The sequence below is a fragment of the Pleurodeles waltl genome, chromosome 11, assembly GCF_031143425.1.
Source record: "Pleurodeles waltl isolate 20211129_DDA chromosome 11, aPleWal1.hap1.20221129, whole genome shotgun sequence".
NCBI classification, from domain to species: domain Eukaryota; kingdom Metazoa; phylum Chordata; class Amphibia; order Caudata; family Salamandridae; genus Pleurodeles; species Pleurodeles waltl.
This window is the reverse complement of record NC_090450.1, coordinates 98,829,191-98,850,111: the sequence shown is the minus strand read 5'-3', so window position 1 is coordinate 98,850,111 and position 20,921 is coordinate 98,829,191. Positions and strand designations below refer to the sequence as shown.

General features: G+C 42.5%; 1 protein-coding gene across 1 annotated transcript in view; it reads right to left on the bottom strand.

Moving 5' to 3' along the window:
- The window catches only part of PDCD10 (programmed cell death 10), a 212,097-nt gene that overhangs the window by 167,259 nt on the left and 23,917 nt on the right, over positions 1-20,921 (bottom strand). Inside the window, exon 2 of the mRNA XM_069213217.1 lies at positions 3,654-3,857. Coding sequence (XP_069069318.1) covers positions 3,654-3,749 — 96 coding nt within the window. The 5' untranslated portion in view covers positions 3,750-3,857. The remainder of the gene's footprint in view (positions 1-3,653; positions 3,858-20,921) is intronic.

Below are 20,921 nucleotides of genomic sequence, written 5' to 3'. Positions count from 1 at the left end.
ACGCCTGCAGAGGGAATCCCGAGGCTCCCCCTGACCGCGACTGCCTGAACTCCATTTCCCGACGGCTGGAAAAGACTCTGCACCCGCAGCCCCCAGCACCGAAAGGAACGGAACTCCTGTGCAGGAGTGACCCCCAGGAGGCCCTCTCCCTTGCCCAGGTGGTGGCTACCCCGAGGAGCCCCCCCCCTTGCCTGCCTGCAACGCTGAAGAGATCCCTTGATCTCTCATTGATTTACATTGAAAACCCGACGCTTGTTTCTACACTGCACCCGGCCGCCCCAGTGCCGCTGAGGGTGTACTTTTTGTGTGAACTTGTGTCCCCCCCGGTGCCCTACAAAACCCCCCTGGTCTGCCCTCCGAAGACGCGGGTACTTACCTGCTGGCAGACCGGAACCGGGGCACCCCCTTCTCTCCATTGAAGCCTATGCGTTTTGGGCACCTCTTTGACCTCTGCACCTGACCGGCCCTGAGCTGCTGGTGTGGTAACTTTGGGGTTGCCCTGAACCCCCAACGGTGGGCTACCTTGGACCCAAACCTGAGACTTGTAAGTGATTTACTTACCTGACAAAACTAACAAAAACTTACCTCCCCCAGGAACTGTGAGAATTGCACTAAGTGTCCACTTTTAAAACAGCTTATTGTGTTTTATGTAAAAAGTATACATGCTAATGTAATGATTCAAAGTTCCTACAGTACTTACCTGCAACACCTTTCAAATGAGATATTACATGTAGAATTTGAACCTGTGGTTCTTAAAATAAACTAAGAAAAGATATTTTTCTATAACAAAACCTATTGGCTGGATTTGTCTCCGAGTGTGTGTTCCTCATTTATTGCATGTGTGTATGTACAACAAATGCTTAACACTACTCCTTGGATAAGCCTACTGCTCGACCACACTACCACAAAATAGAGCATTAGTATTATCGCTTTTTGCCACTATCTTACCTCTAAGGGGAACCCTTGGACTCTGTGCATGCTATTCCTTACTTTGAAATAGCACATACAGAGCCAACCTCCTACAGTAGACTTCTGTAAATGCTGGTGTAGAAAACTGGGATTTATGTGGATGATCTTGCCATGCACTGGAAATGTACAAAAAACTATTGGAATACATTTTACCTATCTACTAACATTCTAAATGATTCTTCATAAATGGGTTGTACAAATTATCCAAAGTTGTATGCATGTTATCAAGCGTGAGTGCACTTTTAAGAAGAATGTGGAAATTATAAAAACAAGACAAATGCACCTGCTAGCAAGTGAGTAAGTCTTCTTCAGTAATAATTGGAACTTTTAATCTATATTAGATGTCAGACTGCACTGACATCAACCTATATGATTAAATGTCCTAATTCTCCAGGTTTTATGTTCAATTGAACTTACTGAAGCTGTTACAACAATACAATAATGAAGTCTTTAAGGTAGCAGATTGTCATTTTATATGAAGGCTTATATTTCGTATTATCTAAGCATAATATTCCCAACAGTCCAAAGATAGGCATTACAACTTGAGCATTTGCATTTTACGACTGAACTATGTTGTAATAAACCCTTGTTTGATTATGATTTTTTAAATTTAATTTACATGACCTTTATATATTACACATTCACCAATCACTTGGTCCCTTAGCACTTTGGTGCAGCACTTGTCTGCAGTTATGGATTTACAAAGGAGGCTTTGTGGGAAATAACATGTTGCATGCCTTAATCCAGTGAACAGTGCAGTGTGAACGAGTGTAGGGTGTTATTCGTAGATGGGGTCCAAAGAGGTCTTCGACTTGGGGCATGCTACCAAAAGTAAAGTTGATATGTAGTTAAGATGTTTGGGTTGTCACTTAAAGGTGTAACACAGTGGGCTTGTGGGTCCTCTGTCCCTCTGCCTAACAACTGAAAACTGTAGTACAGCCAGTTAGTTTGTGTCTTCCTTGCCTGTGTACTACACAGTTGGACCACTACGTTTTCTGTGTTCCATGGGTGACTGTACTTGTGATAAAGGGAAGGTGACAGATCTTGTGAAGTTCAGCATAGTCGGAAAGCTGTATTGAATCTTCTGCATTTTCTTTGTTAGTGGGGCTGGTTGGATTATCTAATTTTGCTGTGGTACTTTAATTCTTCTGGGATATATATCAAATTCAACTTAGCCCCTTCCAAAGTTTCCATGTTTCCTTTGCTATCACAGGGTTTCCTAAGGACCACGTTATCATTCTCATAGGGGTATATTCAGTGGTTTGAGTAATTATTCTGTTATATTGTTCTAACAGCATGTTCTTCACCTTGTGATATTCCCAAGGTGTCAGACTCGATCCAGAAACTTTTAGAGCTGTTTTACTTTGTTGCCGATAGGCGGTGTCATATAGTTCCACACCAATGTTGTTCCACTTGCAGTGACAAGCTGTGCCACATACAAGTGTCAGTAATTGACAGCAGTTATTTTATTTTTGTGTTTTCAGATGCATATCCAGAGCTTTGTTTGGTCTTTTTACAGGAATCATAGCAAAATTCTTCTACTGTGTGGAAGGGAAGATGTCGTCCCCACCCTCCCTTTTAAAAACCACATTGTTCAGGGACCGTCGCAAACAGATGTCTGTAACTGACTCTCACAAAAGTTGTCTGAGGTACCTGGGGGTAGAGCAAGACTTCAGGGCCTGTGCGGACTGCGCCCAGATAAATCTGATGTCCATATGGGTATGGGACCGTGAGGCAAACCTCTAAGTCACCAAACATAAGATGACTCCATGCTGCAGTTGGCTGTCGTCAAAAGGAAGGTCCCATGCAGGCAGCTGAATTTGTTCCCCCTGCAGATTGTCACCTCAGTCAGTCTTAGGGTAAGCTGAAGATAAAAATGCAAGCAATCTAACTGAAGAATAGTCCCATCTCTCCACCCTTGAACTCCAGAGAGGGCACCACAACGTTAACATGTTTCTTGCTCTCACTCCCAAGCCCTATCAGAGTTGGGTCTCAACACCCACCGAGGATCTAAGTCCGGAGAATTTGCAGTAAGTAGTCTTTCAGAGAGGCAATGCTGAGGATATTTGGCATTTATTAGTTCCTTCTGCTGTGCTTTCCAGCCTCAAGTATCCATATAGGCTTTTAAGATGGACTTACACCATCTGTTCGCCCTCATACTCCTCCTGCTCCTCCTGATGAGGCTCTGGGGTTGCTGGGGCCTCCATGCATGAGAAGTTTTCCTATGCTTTGGTGGGCGTCAAAGGTTTTGTAGGGATACAAAACGCACTCAAGGAATTATAGAACACCTCTTATTTGTATTAGGAAAGCCATTAAAAAATAAAACAAGAACGTTACAGGACCTAACCACTAGGTGGCGGAATAATGCACGGCATGTGAATCCAGAAAAGGATTAATGCTGCAAAAATAATGTTTCTGTGGGCATGCATTCAGCTCTCACAATTAAGGAAATAAAAAATTACATCTTGTAAAATTCCTCTACATCGAGATGTGCATTCACTGAAAAACTATAGTTTTTCAAAATAACTGCTACTCCACAAACCCTTTCCCCATAATTTCAACTGAATTGGTGCATTGCGCTGTAATCCTCCTGTCTCTTCTTTCACCCAGACTTTCAACTCTGGTAACAAAAACATCACCTAAAAGATAACTAAAAGCTTCTTTATATTTTCATCAATACTTGCCTCGTTAAACACTGGATACATTACAGCATACAAAGGCATGGAAACCATAGAAGTGGTCTCTGCTTCATTCTTCATCTCTTCCATTGTCATCCTCATTCAAAGACCCTGGTAGTGCTGGAAAACAAGGCTAGAAAAGCAAAGGAGTCTTCATTCAGAGCTTGGGTCTTACTTTCCTCCTTCAAATAAGAACCCTTCAATATGCCCCTGAAAACAAAATGTTATAATTGATTAAATCTGAAAGCATGAAATATAATTAAAAATAGATTATGGTGAGAAATTACAAATGCTTAAAAGTTTAGGGGTTGTAGATTTCAGTTTCTGTTATTGTGAATTATGGTATGATTTAGACAGTGTTTCCAAAATGTATTATCAGTCCGTTCAACAATTTTGTGCATTAAAAAAGTGAAGGCATGGTGTTCCTCCAGGCATTGCTCTGCCTCCAGTGGCTCCACCCTCTAAGTAGAGCCCTTTCCCTGGCTCCTCTGAACTCCTGACCCCTGTCAGGAGTTCAAGGCCCTCCTCCACCCGCAGGCTTCTGCCTGCGCCTCATCCCTGGTGTCTAGTGGGAGAGCTCTGCTCTCCTACTAGGCTACCTTCTATCTCGCTCCTCCTCTGCGTTGCTCTCTGCTCCACTACTGTCCATTAGTGCTCCTTTTTCTTGTTTCTCTCTCACTCCACTCTCTCACTTTCGCGCTCTCTCTCTCCCCCCGCAGCCCACCCCCTTTTTTCAGCTCCACCCCCTTTTTCACGCCGTGTTTCTGCCCCCTCCCTCCTGTCCTCACCCCTCTACTAAATGGTGGCCGCTGCGGCGCCCGACCCCTGTCAGGAGTTCAAGGCCCTCCTCCACCCGCAGGCTTCTGCCTGCGCCTCATCCCTGGTGTTTAGTGGGTGAGCTCTGCTCTCCTACTAGGCTACCTTCTGTCTCGCTCTCCCTTAGTGCTCCTTTTCCTGGTTTCTCTCTCACTCCACTCTCTCTCCCCCCACAGACTACCCCCTTTTTTCAGCTCCACCCCCTTTTCACGCCGTGTTTCTGCCCCCTCCCTCCTGTCCTCCCTCCCCCCACCTCTCTACTTAATGGCGGCCGCTGCGGCGCCGTGCCAAAGGCAAGCCTGTCTGCGCACATACACGCCTGGACAGCGCCCAGTGCCAGATATCCCTGGCTCCTGCCCCCCCCAACCGCTGCCACTCACATCTTCACTACAATGCCGCCACTCTAAACACCGGCCGCTCACCTGTCTGCCTTCAAGCCTCCCCGCAGACCACCCGCGGACCCTTCTCCTGCCGGAACTGCACCTTCACCAGCCTCCACGCGAACGAACCACCACCAAGGCAGGACGCAACTATCTCGGACATATCCTCCTAAACACCCGCTTCGGCCACAAGCATGAGGTAGAGTTATGGAAACTACTCGACTTAGTCTCCCCAGACGTCACCTTCCTGATTGAGAACTGGATGAACCCCTCCTCAGTGCCTGACATCGCCATAGCCATCCCACACAGCAACAAGATCATCCGCAGGGACCGCTCCAACAAACCAGGAGGAGGCATTGCCATCATCCACAAGAACATCCTCAGGATCACGACCAACTCCGAAGACACCCTCAGCACGCCAAACTCCTGCACTTCCAAATCCACACTGACCCAAACATCACCCTATGAGGGACCCTCGTCTACAGACCACCCTGTCCACAACAGCAGTTCAGCAACTCCATTACAGACATCCTCAGCACGCACGCTCTCGCATCTGCTCAACACAGGAAAACACAAGATGGTTGGTATACATGTTTTAACTATTGTCTCTTATTTGCGGTTTTCACCCCACCATCTAGTTAACCAATTTACACACTTAAACGCATCAGTCATTTGAATGATATCCAAGTAGAGAAACTATTTGATAAAATTTTGTTTCATAAAATACAGCACTTTATCACAATACACATTTCCCAACAGAAGCACACCAACAAAGATGACAAATGCTATTTTTCTCAGTTATGGATTTAATGTGGAATTTCAATGTCCTAAATAGCAAAATTAAAAGTATGACAATTGTGAACCAAATAAAGAACAAGCATTTGCAAAGCAATTGGTCATGCATTTGTGAGAGTTAGAGCTATTGGAGTTGTAAATGAGAATGTGTTTTGGTTTGGGTGTAGTGGATGTGTGCCAAGTGCCACAGCAACCCTTCTAGGCCCATCGCTTAAGTGTGTTTTCTACCCTTTTTAGTGTCTTTACCTAAACTTTTATAGCACCAAAGATGCCACAAAGGCACCTTTGTGGCATTTAACCCGGAGAATGAGGGGAAGAAAAGGGTGAGGAGCAAAGAAAAGGGAGAAGCCATATGTTTCTGTGTATTAAACTTTTAAAGGAATGATTCCTCTACATTGGCAATACCAGCCTATCTTTTAAAAACATTGACTGTTTACAAAGAGAATAACAGAAGGGCAAGCTTAACTGCTAAGTAATTATAGTGATTTTGTTTAGAATGGCACCTGCTTTGCAGCGCTATGAAATGGCAGAAACTGTATTACCAAGCGCTTTATAAAAAACGAGTTATTCTCAGACTGAACCAAAACACACCAGACACAGAATACTAGGGGAGAGGATGTGGTGTAAGGGCCAGAATTGCTGACTTTGGAGCTGGGGAACACGGTTCAAGTCTTGCCGTCGGCTCAACATCCTGTGATTCTGGGCAAATCACTTAATTCCCATGCTACCAAAAAAATGAATGTGTTCTTGTGTAATGCAACCGGTGCTCATGTAAAGCGATGTAATACCTTTGTATTGAGTTTGCACTATTTAAAACTGAAAAAAAAAAAAAAAAAATGCTCCAATACCTTTGTGTTGTGTTTCTGCTACATAAAACTGCAAAATATATATATTTTTTTTAAACCAGACGACATTGCAAAGAAACAGCAAGATGCCGGAAACCAAGGAAGAAACAACGTACCGCCATGAATGAGACGCAGCGAGGCAAAATAAATAAAAAAATAGTGGGCCAAACTAAGGTATCTTGTCAATTGTGCAATATTCCATGTAAAAAGGTAAGTCTTCAAGCCGGTAACAAAACAGCCTCAAGGCAGGGCAAACAAAAGCATTTACCAACGACAAAGAGATTTTTAAAAAGGAGGTCCAGGAACGAATGAAAGTGATGAGCGTGGTTAAAGCCTACAGAATAGATTACAGCATGCTGAGAAGAGCAACGCTTGCGTGCTGCTATGCTCAACAAAAAAAAACACAACAAAAAAAGTTAAATCCTTCTACCTACTCCTCTGCCTCTCACTAAATGTACTATTCTTAGCACAGCATCTAAAAACAGCACTCAAGAAGGATACTTTACAAACAAAATTAAAAGCATTATTCAATTTGCTGGGGCACACTGAAATCTGTAATAAATCAAATTGTTTCTGTACAAACCGTGACTTGTTAAAAAAGATGAAAGAATGGGAAGAACATATTTGAGCCTCCAAATTTCAAAGTATGCAGAAATCTAAGCAAAACCAGAAACTGATGGCACTATAATTTGACTTTAGCAATGATATTTGGTACCATATCAAGGAGAGGTGTCATGCAGAAACGACACCAAGAAGATTTTTTTTTGCGTTTAACAAATATCAAGACAAGTGATTCAGCCACCAGGGATAAATGCATTATCAATATATTTGTTGTTTTACCTACAGTATCATACAAAACATTTCCACAAAGATCTGTACATCCCTCATCTAAAACTGCCTAGGGTGGGAACACTTTTGCACTGCATGCCGATCCGAAAGTTAAAATTAATACAGCAATACCATGCAAATACCACTCAAGCTGACAGAGGACTCCCTGCCAGCTGAATAGCATTCCCGCTGTATTCTACACAGTAATCTCATCTGAAACATCACTAGAGTTCTTAATGTTTTTCTGAATGCATCCACAAATATTGAAGGCAAAGGCCCATTTACAGAAGAAATCATACAAAAAATTACAGACCCATATCAATAATCAATAAGGCCAGAAAGATTAATCACAGAAATACTGGCAAAACGATTAAACTAGTTTTGTTAAGTGGAAGGTTGGTTTTACAACAAACAAACAAAGAGAAAAATGCCTTTTGCTATTTAGTCATCCTTCGTTTTCCTCCATCTCAAGAGCTATACTTCTCTGATGCTTTTGCTTATTTGTTAGTCACCCTGGCACTACATCGCCCAAATCATTGCCAATTTAAATTAATCTTCAGAATCTATGTATATTAAATTAAACACCCAAAAATCTAGACTTTACCACAACAGTAAATTGTACTGAAGGTAGAGGACCGCAAGCTCAGTGTGACTTGATGAAAAATCACTACAACTCTGTTCAATTTAATTTAAAGAACAAAGCCCATGCCTACACTTATCACCCAAGTTGAAAAATGTTCAACCCTCAAACTATGTTAGTGGGACAGATTAGGAGAACAAAAATAAATATCACCTCATCTACTTTTATACATCGCTGTCACAACTGTCACGCGCATCAACATTAATAATCATGGTAATATATATCACCCCTACACTGACCAATGGACTCTCAGCTATTGCTTCTGGTCAGCATTATCACAATTCTGTTCCCTCACCTCTCTTTGCCCCCTCAACTCTTTCATCCTGCCCCCTTGCCTAATTAATCCCAAAAGTATCCTGAATAAGCACTGCAGGTCGCCTGTGGCACAAGTAATGAGTCAGAGCTAAAATGCATTTAGTTTTTCTATTACGTGTTTTCCATGGTCAACCTCAGAAAAGTGTCTCACTGTTTCTTTATGACTCCATCATATTTAATAAACCCTCTTGCCTCAGAGGTGTAGCAACACTCTAATGTGCCTTCATCATCCTTACAATCTGACCTGCTACTTTCTCTGGTTTCAAAAGCACTTCCCTCTTATGTTGGAACAGTTCTAGAATATAAACCTTTTTAGGTCTGTCCTTTTGGAGACTACTGCAATCGTACAGTCAATGGGCAGGCTTAGGAGCCTGCCCATTTCATACCATTTGTTGGCTTGCGTGGAACTCATCTTTACAGTCTCATAATTGATAATTGCAGGCTTAGCATAATTTCCATTCCTGTCGTGGAGCAGGGACCAATCATTGATTGATTTAACTTAATCACTGCTCCCGATGTGATTGACACTATTTTTTTAAACATCCTGTGCCCTGCAAACAGAAGGTGTGTGAGTGACAAAAAACGTGCCTAGCAGGGCAAAACAAATTACTTTTTATTTTTTATAGTTACCCTGTTTCTTTTATTTAGCACTTTGCATTCACATTTTGTTTTTACAGGTAGGTGCTGTTCTCAAAAGATTACAACTGTTTTATTCTAAACATTGCAAAGCAATATTGTTTCTTTCTTAAGTGTAATTACAGAAATTATGGTTGAACACAATCCTACACTTCACTGTAATCCATCCGATCCAATCCCACATCACCCACACCAATCCACCCTACTCAATCCAGTCCACTCCCAGAGACAAAACCAGTCCACCACGCTCCAATCCACTCCGCTCGAGTCCATCCCACTCACACCTGCCCCCATCTTCCCCGCTCCAACCCACCCCACTTAAATCTCCCCCATCTGCCCCTCTCCAACCTGCCCTCACAAATTCAAAACAACTGGGCCCCATCTGCCCTGCTCCAATCTGCCTACTCCAGTCCAAAACAATCAGCCCGGTCTGCCCTACCCCCGGTCCCCCCGCCCCCATCCTAAACAGCTGGCCTGCTCCCATCCAAAACGGTCGGCCCGCTCCCATCCAAAACAATCTGCCCTGCTCCCACCCAAAACAATCAGCCCGTCAACCACTTAACGCCCTGAAAACAAAATCGAAGGAGGATTTGGGGGTACCATTCCTGCCAAAGACTGAACAAATATCCTGGTCAGAGTCCCAAAAATATCTACCAATGCTTGAGTTATACTGATTAACTACTTTATTCTACATAGTGCCTACCTCACAGTCATAGCAATAAACATTTTCATACACTAGAAGCAACATATCCATGCTATGGGAAAGGGGCAGCTGATATTAAACATGTTCTGGGATTTCCCACACCAAGGGACACACTGGATAGAGGTCACAAGAGTTGAGGCAGAAGTTATTGATATGCAGTTCCTATGCATGCTACTGGCACTGCCTCCTGGATTTGTTACCCCATTTTTTCAAGACAAACGTCACCAGCAGGTTTCAGGACCTGGCATGCGTTCTCGCAAAGAGATGACTCATACGCCACTGGAATGCACTGGGGGTACCAGCAAAGCAGTATGCTGAGAAGAACTTGAGAATTGGACTATCTACGAAGGTGCAACACAACTCGGGGAAGCACAGAGGGGGCCGAGTCCCTTAGATATAGCACAAGCTTGGGAGGTGCTGTTAGACTGTTTGAAAAAAAAAAATATGGAGAGGCAGTCTTGAGGGTCCCCGGCAGGCCGGTCTCCAGCTTCGACCCCTTACCTGCCGCTGTGACATGAAACATGAGAGGCCTGAGCATGGGTATGAGAGGACTGTCCATGCCCCTTCCGCTGCCCTATACTACCCAACCCTGTATATACAATATACTAGTGTGACTGTCCTGAGGTGTGTATGTATGTGTGTATATATATATATATATATATATATATATATATATATATATATATATATATATATATATCAACTCAAGGGGGCGGGTAGGGGGAAGGGAGTTGCTAACTATGGTTACTGTGTGGTTGAACGATGTACTGGTCTTGATTGAACTGCAAATCCCTAATGAATATACAATGACATTCACACCCAATCTCAGTTGGGGAAGGATTGTATTAAATGAACATTTTTCAAAAAAATCTGTTTATAAAGGCATGACAGAGGGAGGTGGAAGAACACCTGCAACAAGGCCTCCTTAAAAGCTAAAATTTACAAGTGCATTGGCGATGGCCTGGGAAAATTGGAGTTGCACCAGGCCCAACTTAGGAATCCAGTCCGGTAGAACAAACACTGCCTCCCCACAACTCTGTGACAACCTTTCCAATTTTTTTCACAGCTAAATCACAAATCTACAGTAACTTAACACACCAACACAACCCTCAAGAACTCAAATTACCTAAACACCACCAACCAAAACCAAAACAGCCACATGACTGAATGGAAAACCCCCACCAGAAATGACAGAGGCAATCATGTGGACCATCCGCTCAGGACCCTCATAACATCCATGCCCCTACATGTACAACCTGGCAAAATCGCCAAAAAGCACCACTCTAACCCACATTAACATCTATATCAGGTCTGTCACTTTCTTGGATGAATGAAAACTAACAGAAATCAATGCCCTCTTCACAAATCCTACAGCCTACCAGTATCACCTGGGCAAATTCCAACCCATCTCCCTGCTTCCCTATCCAGCCAAAACGATTGAGAAGGCCATCAACAAGCAACTTACATATCGCCTTGAGCTTTTATCTTCTAGATAACAATCAGGGTTCAGAAAAAATAACAGCACCTGAACAACACTCATCACAGCCACAGACGACATTACAATTATCCTGGACAGAGGAGAAACAGCAGCCGTCATCCTGCCAGACCTCTCTACGGCTTATGACACTGTCTCCCACAAATCCCTCATCAGAAGACACGCTCGACGAGACTGGCATACAAGGATCCACTCTAAAATGCATCTTTTCATTCCTCATGGGAAGAACCCAAAGGGTCAGACTGCTCCCCTCCATATCAGAGGCAGAAACTGATATGTGAAGTCCCACGACAATCGTCCCTCAGCTCCACCCTTTTCAACATAGGACACTGTTCACCAACATCATCCAATCACAAGACATCACCGCCATCTCCCACACGGATGACTCTCAACTGATGCTGTCCCTGACGGACAAGACAACCACCACCAGAACCATCTTCATCAACTGCATGATCATTGTAGCAGACTGGATGAGAACTAACTGCCTGAAGCTCAACTCAGAGAAAACAGAAGTACTGGTCGTCGGCAAAAAGACTTCTCCAAGGGGCCCCACCTGTTAGTCAGAGCTACAATGAACACCCACAGGCTACACAGGAAATCTAGGGATCAACCTAGATGATGAGCTCAACATAACAGCTGAAGCCAAACCAGTGAACACCTCCAGCTTCCACATCCTCTTCATGCTGAAAATAATCGTAAAATGGTTGCCTCAATACCAGATGGACCACTATACACAGAACATCCAAAATGCCACTGCAAGACTCATACTCTACACCTCCCACCCAGCACTCACATCAGACCACACCGCTGGAAGCTTCAATGACTCTTCAATCACAAGCGCAACCAATTCAAACTTGCCATATACACATAGAAAGCCCTACACCACAGGACCAGAATTCCTGTGCAGCCGCATACACTTTCACCAATCCACCAGATTCATACGTTCTGCCTCACTCTCACACACTCTGCTTCTACAAAAGCAAAGAAGGAGGTTGTCATTCTCCTCCATTGCACCCAAGAAATTGAATGACCTCCCTCAATACACCAGCAACTCCTCCTCTAGTTCCACAAGAAGCTTAAGACCTGGGTCTTCATATAAGCACCTTGGAGACCAGACACCTGCCCAAGTCCCTGGATACCCTCTGCAGCGATTAGCATGCTATACAAATTGACATAACATCAAATTCATAAAAAGGCAAACCGGAAAAAAAAATTAACAAGCAGGTTTGGAAAAGGCACAATAAAATTCATATGGGTCTCAGCAGGCATAGCCAGTTTTGGCACACACAATACAAGTCCTTCAATGTCTCTATAAGTGTCTGAACAAAACAAGCACAGAAAATGCCAGTCCTCATCTTCAAGGCGGAGCTGTTCGTCTTTGGTAATGATTTCTGCCGCTTGCAAGTGATGTGTCATGATGTATGCGCAAGCATAGTTGGCAATTTTGCAATGGGTATTTTATTACACAAACCCACTCCAAGCTCGTAGATGTGTACACGTGTCAATGCACGATAGTCATTTTAGTACCCATTTTTGTAATGCACCTATGTGAAAAAGAGCGAGCAGTCAGGCAGCACTTTCCAGCTAAGATATCTGTGCCTTACAATCATATAAAAATACCCCATCCATCAAATATGGTTTATTTCACCTTTATATTCTGAAGATCATAAACAGTTAATCCTGCCCTATTACAATAATAATATTTATGTTCTAGTATTTTCTATTCCGAAGCCCAAACCCCCAATAGATGTTGACTGATCAAAGCATTCAAACATACCAGTAGTCGCTGTTCCCAGCTAGATCTCACAAGAGCTCTCTGGAAGTCTTCACCCAGCCAATATTCTAAAATATACCATCAACAACAGCAACAATAATAAAAACACAACACACATAGTAATACAATGATGCTGCAGTCAAGATAGTGCTTCAGCACCAGTGAACATAAGATCAGCTGCTCGGAAAGGAAACCGCCATTCATCTAGAGTGACTACCCACATCTGGCAATACGAACCTTGCTGTTTCGGACAATGCACTCCATTACTGACTCTTAGTGAAAGCAAAAAAGTTTCAATTTGTAGGGCTTGTAACTAGTATATTCTTTGTGTAAAGCAATGTCAAGCCATTGGACCATTACTGATTATGTGCAATACTGAGTGCTGAACAAAGATCCCACATTGTCTGATTACGGAGTTACAGGATTCTTAGGTCCAAGTTCCAGCCCTTCTGGCTTTGATCATTCTAGACAGAAGTTCTCAGCTAAGCCCATTTGCTTCCGATACCAGAATCAAAAGCATCATCCACAGCTGGTGACTTTCTAGCTGTGAACAAGGCACCAGACCTAAATTAATGTTCACAGCCTATGGATTCAATCCAATACAATGCTTGCTCAAGATTTATGAAAAACAGTCAACATTTTCTACCAAATTGAGCGACTGATGGAAATTAAGGGCATAGGTTTGACATTTATCGCTCTCAGATCTCTTTTCACAGCATCAAACGATAGTTGTTGCTTTTGCACAAGTTGCGTACGAACAGGGAATAACAGCAGTGTTGTATTTCATATTGTAAGAGACTCATTGCCCAGCCTCCTACAGTATAGCACTGCTATCCCTATAGTTCAGCATTTTCCAAATTAACATGCAACACCTTTTTGGGGTTCAGGAGAGCCGGTGGGGGAACAAGGCAATAGAGGACATCCCAGAGCACCTTTCAATAGAGAAAAATGTTGACAAACCCTTCAGTTTCACGTCTTGAGTCACCCCTCCAAATATCAAAATATGCTTTAGCTCTCAGTACTTTCCTGGAGTCAGATCAGGCATGTTTTACTCTTACGAGGCCTGCCTTCAGCTTTCTCCAACCTCATTTCCACCTTTTTTCGTGGACACCAGTCTAGCGAACAATCCACCACCTTCTGCAATCATATGACCACCTCAGGCAGTTTCTTCACAGTTTTCTCTACATTAGCAACCTCATCTGTGTCCTTATGCAGATCTGCTCTTACTAGATTGATTGCATCTATTAGGTTTCCAGCGACTTTCTAGTCTCTTTCATTGAAGCTAATATACTGTGGATGGAGAATTCCTGCATTGCCCTTTGAATGTTTCGACACCAGAGATGTACTACGTACAGGGTCCCTAACAGGGTCTTTCTTGGAGTTATACATTCTTGTTTAATTACTCATTTTATTTGGGTTTTTTTTCCCACCTTTTCTTTCACCGCTCTGCTAAGGCTGTTGAGCCAAGTAGCTCAGAATTTGTGTGTTTCCTTACTACTCCGAAATTTACTGACAATTGATCACTGCACTAACTCAGATGAATTTCAGTATTCTTTGTTTTCAATACGTCTGCATGAGCCTTAGTTTCCAAGAAGCGAGAGAGCTGCTATTCAATGCTGCATCAGTGTGAAAACTTTCCCACTGAGTAGAACATCACCATTCTATAATCTCTCACTACAGGCAGGATAACTTTCATACAACTACTTTGGCAAAGAACTCCTGCATATTCCAGCTACAGATGGTCCTTCAGTCCCACAACAAGGTGTGTGTGTTTGCATGGCGAGGGTTGAACTGGAAGGTCGTGTGGAATGTGCACCAGCAAGCACCGACAGGAAGACAGCAATTCAGTGCAACCTCTAGTACAACATGTTCTTCTAATTCCTTACAAGGGGGGTCTGTATAAATTGCACATAGATTAAGCTAGCACCTACTTCACTGCCAGTGGAATTGCAACCATGCACCAAGTACTTGAGACATTTTCTTTAATCATTCTCTACATCTCTCCAGTTCTATTCTCAATTAGCAGCATCTATGTAGTAATTTACTAATGAAAAAAAACACATCTCTCTGGACCAAAGCATTTATCAATTTATCATTCAAGATCCTTCTTGCCACATTCATCTTGATCTTGTAGGAAACTTCATGTTCTTATAAATGGATCTAAAACCTTGAACAAGCGAGTTCCCAAGCGATCACTTTACAATCACGCCTAGGCAGAAATCAACAAATCCCTGTGTTACCCAGAGCATATTGTTTTAGCTGCCATCATACCAATGCACACCAAATATGAGGGAGGGCTTTTCTTCATGGATTTTCAGTTAAAGATCCAAGTCAGTCCCACTGTACACTGTCTCCCAATGCTCAGGCAATTTAGATATTTCACAAGATGCCTTTGGATGTATACAAATATGCCTTATTCCAAGTATTACTTCTGGTCACCTGAATGGCATGCAACAGTACACATTTGTAGAATGTAAAGAATGTTGTGCATAGAAAATTACTCCAGATGTAATCCCTTCACAATGCAATACATAAACATTTGTTTATTGTGTTAAAATAACATATTATACTAACTGTGTGGTAAAGTGCAATTGCCAAGCGCCTTGCATACTGGATTGCGGCTTATAATGTGTTCTGAAGTAATTATCAAAAGTATTTACACACCAATCAGATCTAGTGGGTATCGGTAATATGTACCGTGTTTCTAGCACACACAAAAAAAAAACTGAAATTATCAAAACACATTTGTCTCAAATCAACATGCAGTAGAGTCAACAATCAGGGTCTCTCGATAACACAAAACCAAAGCATATTGGTCCAACAACTCTAGAAACATCAATCTCTCACCCCCAGCTGTGCAAAGAGAAACTTATCAAACTCTCACAGAAAATGTGCAACAAAACCATATCTTAGCTAAGCATTGCTACTCCAATAGCGCACACTACTTACACAAATGCAATACACAAAGCAAACAGATATTCCTTAGAACATACTGCACTTTCTTCATCGCAACGTAGCTCCGAAGCTGTACAATTAACAAAATATCTAAACCTGTGTGAGGTTCTCATAGAAAGGGGTGTAAGAAAGACATCAGGTGATGTCCAAAATACAGCAAAATATATTTGCCAACCACATCTTAGCTGTAAACGTGAGATATAACCGCCAATTAAGTTTTACTACTTTTCATTACTGTTAAGAAAATAGGGATTGTGTAAGTGAGTCTAACTTTAAAAGCAGCTAAGTCTCCGTATTTCAGGACCTCTCACAATAACCCAGGCTACAAGCCAGGAATTGAAGGTACTTACTCAAATGCTAATAGAATATTCAATTTTCTTGCCTTTTGGTGCAAACGGGGAGAGCTACAAGGTCCACCACTTCAGTTATAAAGTTATTAGGTAGCTGGTATAGGGGAAAAGGGCTAACCCCTTCCCAAGATTCCAAGAGGGAAGGGTGGTAAGAGAAATGTAGCAAAGGCCAGAATGGATGGGACCTCAAAATGTAATGAAGTCAATTAAGTACTCCCTGGTCAAGGAAAATAAAGGCAAGAAATGAAGACAAGCTAATGAGTGTAAACTAAAGGTAGCTAGCCAAAAGTGGAAAATGGAGGATTCAGCGAGTCTCGCAATGAAATAATTTGATATCTAGATAAAGGCAGGTGATCAAGAAAAAAGCAACATATCAATTTATCTAACTGAATAATTGAACAGATGCTAACCTGTCACTGCAAGAAGGCAGATAGTCTTTTTTCTTCTTAGACAGTTAAAAGTGCTTTGGGGACATATGCGGAATCTAGTAGCTCAAACCAGCAGCACTCAACACAACATGGCTAAACTTCAAGACACTGAAAATTGGTCCATAGTAAAGAACGTCCATATTAGAGATATGAAAGCAACAGTAGATGGCACACCAAAGAGCTTTCTGCGTTGGATGGTAGGTATTGTTGTTAGGAGCAGAAAAAAATGAAGTGCAATTAGACTCTTTGGTTCATAAAGTTAGTTCCAATTTTGCAAGCCCTAAAGTGAAGAGAGTGAGAAAGATGTCAATTATGTGCAAGGTCTACAATGCATGGACTCTTCAAGACCTGCACTCATCCTGAACATTAGGAATTTGATAAGGCCCCGGACACATTCCTTGAAAAAGAAAATGTCAGATATCAGTGGCTCTTTACATTTTGTGTTACGTACAGGTGGAGTAAGCAGTCAAGGTATTATACTGTGCTGAACAATGCAGCTTCAGCCTTGAATACAGACATCGCTGAAGATGAGCAGACCAAGGGAGGAGCAGTGTTAAGGGATTTTGTAAGGTAACGACAACCACAAAGGAGTAGTGACAATGGAAAGGCTGGAGGAAAAAAACCATAAGGAGGCCGATAGCACTGAAGACTGGTCGTATTTCAATCAAGCCATTAAATGTTGAAAATTTGATTTTTTTTCCCCACTGAGTAGCTGAATTGCTGGGGGGTGGGTGGTGATGAAGGATAGAGATTGAGTGTTCCAAGAAGCGTGTAGCCTATGTTGCCAGAGGTAGACTTTAGTCACCAAAATGCCAATAGCATTTGAGGGGAATTTGGGGGTTTCTGTACACATCCAGAAGTCTCTGTGTTCACCCATGTGTATTCCTAGTCCAGTGTCCACAAGTGACACAATGGAGAAAGTGTAGCAATTAGGAACCAAGGATAAATTAGTTACCCTGACTATCATGGGCTGAACTGCCCTATAAAATGTACAATATTTTTCCAGGACATCAAGGAGCTACATCCCAACATTTTGTGCTTACTTTCGATGCATTTGAAGTAGAGAGACCAACCTTGAGAGTACTATCAATGTCCAGAATCAAATACAATGTCAGGTAAGGCAATTCTAATATAGCCTTAGAACCCGCCGTAGCGGGCTCTACCGGCTATTAAAGGCCCGCTCCCCACGTTAAATGCCTGAGCCGAAGGCGAGGGCATTTAACAAGGGAGAGGGACTTTAATAGCCGGCAGAGCCCGCTACGGCGGGTTCTAAGGCTATTAGAACATTCTGCCACACAGGGCAGAATAAAAAAAAAAAAAATGTTCACGGAGCCCGAGGGGATTTAAATCCCCTCGGGCTCTGTGAGGCTTTGTTCACAGCTGTTGCTGTGAACAAAGCGAACATTGGAATGTTGGCGCTGCGGGCTTTTACCGGCCAGTAAAAGCCCGCAGCACTCCATTGTTTTCAATGGAGCCCCCAGCATTCCAATATTCTAATTATTAGATACTTTCATTTTCTTCAAATGCATGATACAGAAGACTCCCAAACAGAGGTATCTGACTGTCAAGTTACGATTGAGTTGAATGGAACTCAGAGTTGTATCTTTATATGCCAAAAGCTCCATTCAAGCAGCATTTCCTTCCTTTCTGCCAAAAAACAAAACTGCAACCTTCGTCAGTGGGGAAACGGACTGCAGGGAATTCTATTCTGGTGATGGATGGTGGCATGGACAGGACTTTGGCTACTGCAAGGAGATACAGGGTTCCATCATATTTTAAAGAGCAGAGTGATTAATTCCTAGAAAGCCACTCATCTGAAAGAAGGGGATTATATTTATAATTCGCACTGATGAAGGCTAATTCCATGGTATATGTGTGGATGACAGATACTCATCACTTTGACTCTGGACGTTAAAATCCACTGTTTGCAGATGTCTGTTTTCACCATGCACATATAAAGCCAGATATTCAGTTGCAACTACCATCTGTAGTGCAAATATAATATAAAGATCAATACAGTGCCATTTCATATTCTTTGCCCCAGTTAGTACAGGACATGCAAGCTGCGTTATGTTCTTCAAGAGTCACTGGCAGAAAAAGAGAGTTTGGTGTGCTGGTAATCACCAATTAAACAGATGTCAACCATATTATACAACTAACTTACTAAACAAATCACCGACTCACGGTGGTCCCTGCATTTTTTTGGTGCGCAACATGCAATCAAGGAATTATGCAGAAGTAATCTGTAGAAAAAAAAAAAAAGGAGAGGCACAAATTCAGTCAGTGGCTTGATCCCTTCAACTTTCCTAAAAGTGGACTATTTGCTCAACTGAGGTTTATCAAAGTTGACTAATATTTCGTCCAACACATGATCCAGTGGCCTCCTATGAAGGCCTCTTCATTCTTCAGTGTGCAAAGCTTTCAGATTTGGCTCATGCGCTTGGATCTTGCAACCATCTGTCAATGGAAGGATGTACTTTAGCTTCCCAATACACTGATATGTGTCACTGGCTGGAATTAGTGCCAAGACTATATACCTGTTACAAGCTTCGGAAGTTTTAAGCTAAGGCAACAACAAAATATGCAGGCCTCTGGCGTGAGCAGTCCTACCTGCTGAAGAAAAACTCTAACTGCTTAACTATACCTGGACTTCATTACAGGTCTGAACCATGTTATATAAGTAGGCATTACAGACAATGCATCCAAGTCTTCAACAGGCATTATCCAGTTGACTTGTGGGGGACAAATAAGTCATATGCAAGTAACTACAATGATTATATTCAAGTGTCATGTTGCTGGAGACCTTGTGTGTGTTCAGGAAATATCACACATTCCTTGTTTTTGATGACCCTGCCCAGTTTAGTCTCCCATTCATCCTTCACATGTATTGAGCCTGATTAGGTCCTATTCAGCAAGGAACAGTAAAACGAGGTCACCAGTTTGCAGCCGCTCCCTTCTCTGAACAATAATTATTAAACTTATGGGGGTGTGGTTCAAAAATATTAGTCTTCCATATGTGCTTGGTCACCTGTGTTACTGACACGTAAGCCTGGAACTGGGAGTGCAGGAGGCCAGAGTGAGTCAACAACTCAGGTGCTTAAGTGTTTTAAAACTACTCTGTGATAGCTCAGCCCAGGACAAATCCATTAGAATTGTTTCAGGTCTCTAAAACAAGACATCAGTATCCAAATGGGAAGATTACTAAAATAAAAGAGCAGTCTTGGGAGCGTCACAATGTTATTTAATACAATTCTGCCCATCACCGACAGCTGCAGCGTTATCAAAAATTCAATGCTGCCCATCATGGTCCGAACTGCTACCCCAAGGTTGCCCACTCCCTGCAGTGTCATTTAGGCTAACTTCCAAGTATTGGAATGATTGATTCCCATCTAATTCCCCCAGGTGGCCAACATCTCAAACCACACAACTATTCCAGGCCAAAGAAAAAGTGGATGTTTTCACAAGTTAACACAAAGGCCAGACAATTCACCAAACTTCTAATTGTTTTACTGTAGGTGAAAGACCCTCGATTCCATCTATCGAGAAAATTTGCAGGTTGTTAATATAGAAGGACAAGATATGCGACCCATCGCCGTCTTTTCTACTTACTCGGACAGTGAAGGGATCAATGGCGGGGCAAACTGCATGAGAGAAAGCAGGCAAACTTTTCTCATACCATGTTGAACTAAATAGAAGAAAGAGACATCTCATTTGTTTTGACCTTAGCTGTGGGGATATGGTACAGCAGCCTGACCCATACGATCCAATTTTCGCCCATAACCATAGGACCCCAAACAGAAATTCCCAGCTGATGTAGTCAAACGGCCTTCTCCAAATCAATTATCGGGACTAAAGCACTGGCGCAAATGTCCAGTATTCTCAGAAATCGTCTGATGTTAATAGCTGTGTTTCTTATGGGAATAAAGCTATTCAGGTCCCTATGGATTAGTGATTACGTGTGGCTATAGCTAAAGGGCCCAAACCTTGCTTTTTATTTTATAACAGAGGTTCATTCAAGAAAGGAATCACTCGGATGATCAGTTGGCAGAATCCCTGCATGGTTTGGGAATCTGGATTATCACAGAATCCATCATTCTCCACGTCAGGGAGTTTACCCAGATCCCATGCAGAATTGTATAAATTGGTCAGTTGGTAGAATTCAGTGGGCTAATCATCAGTGCCAGAAGTTTTGCCAGCAGTTCAATGGTTTGCTGGACTCCCCGTCAGTAATCGGATTCCCTAACACCTCAGCTTCTTTTCCCGAAACCTTGGTGAGTGTCGCGCTCTCCAGGCACTTTTCAACTTGAAGAGTAG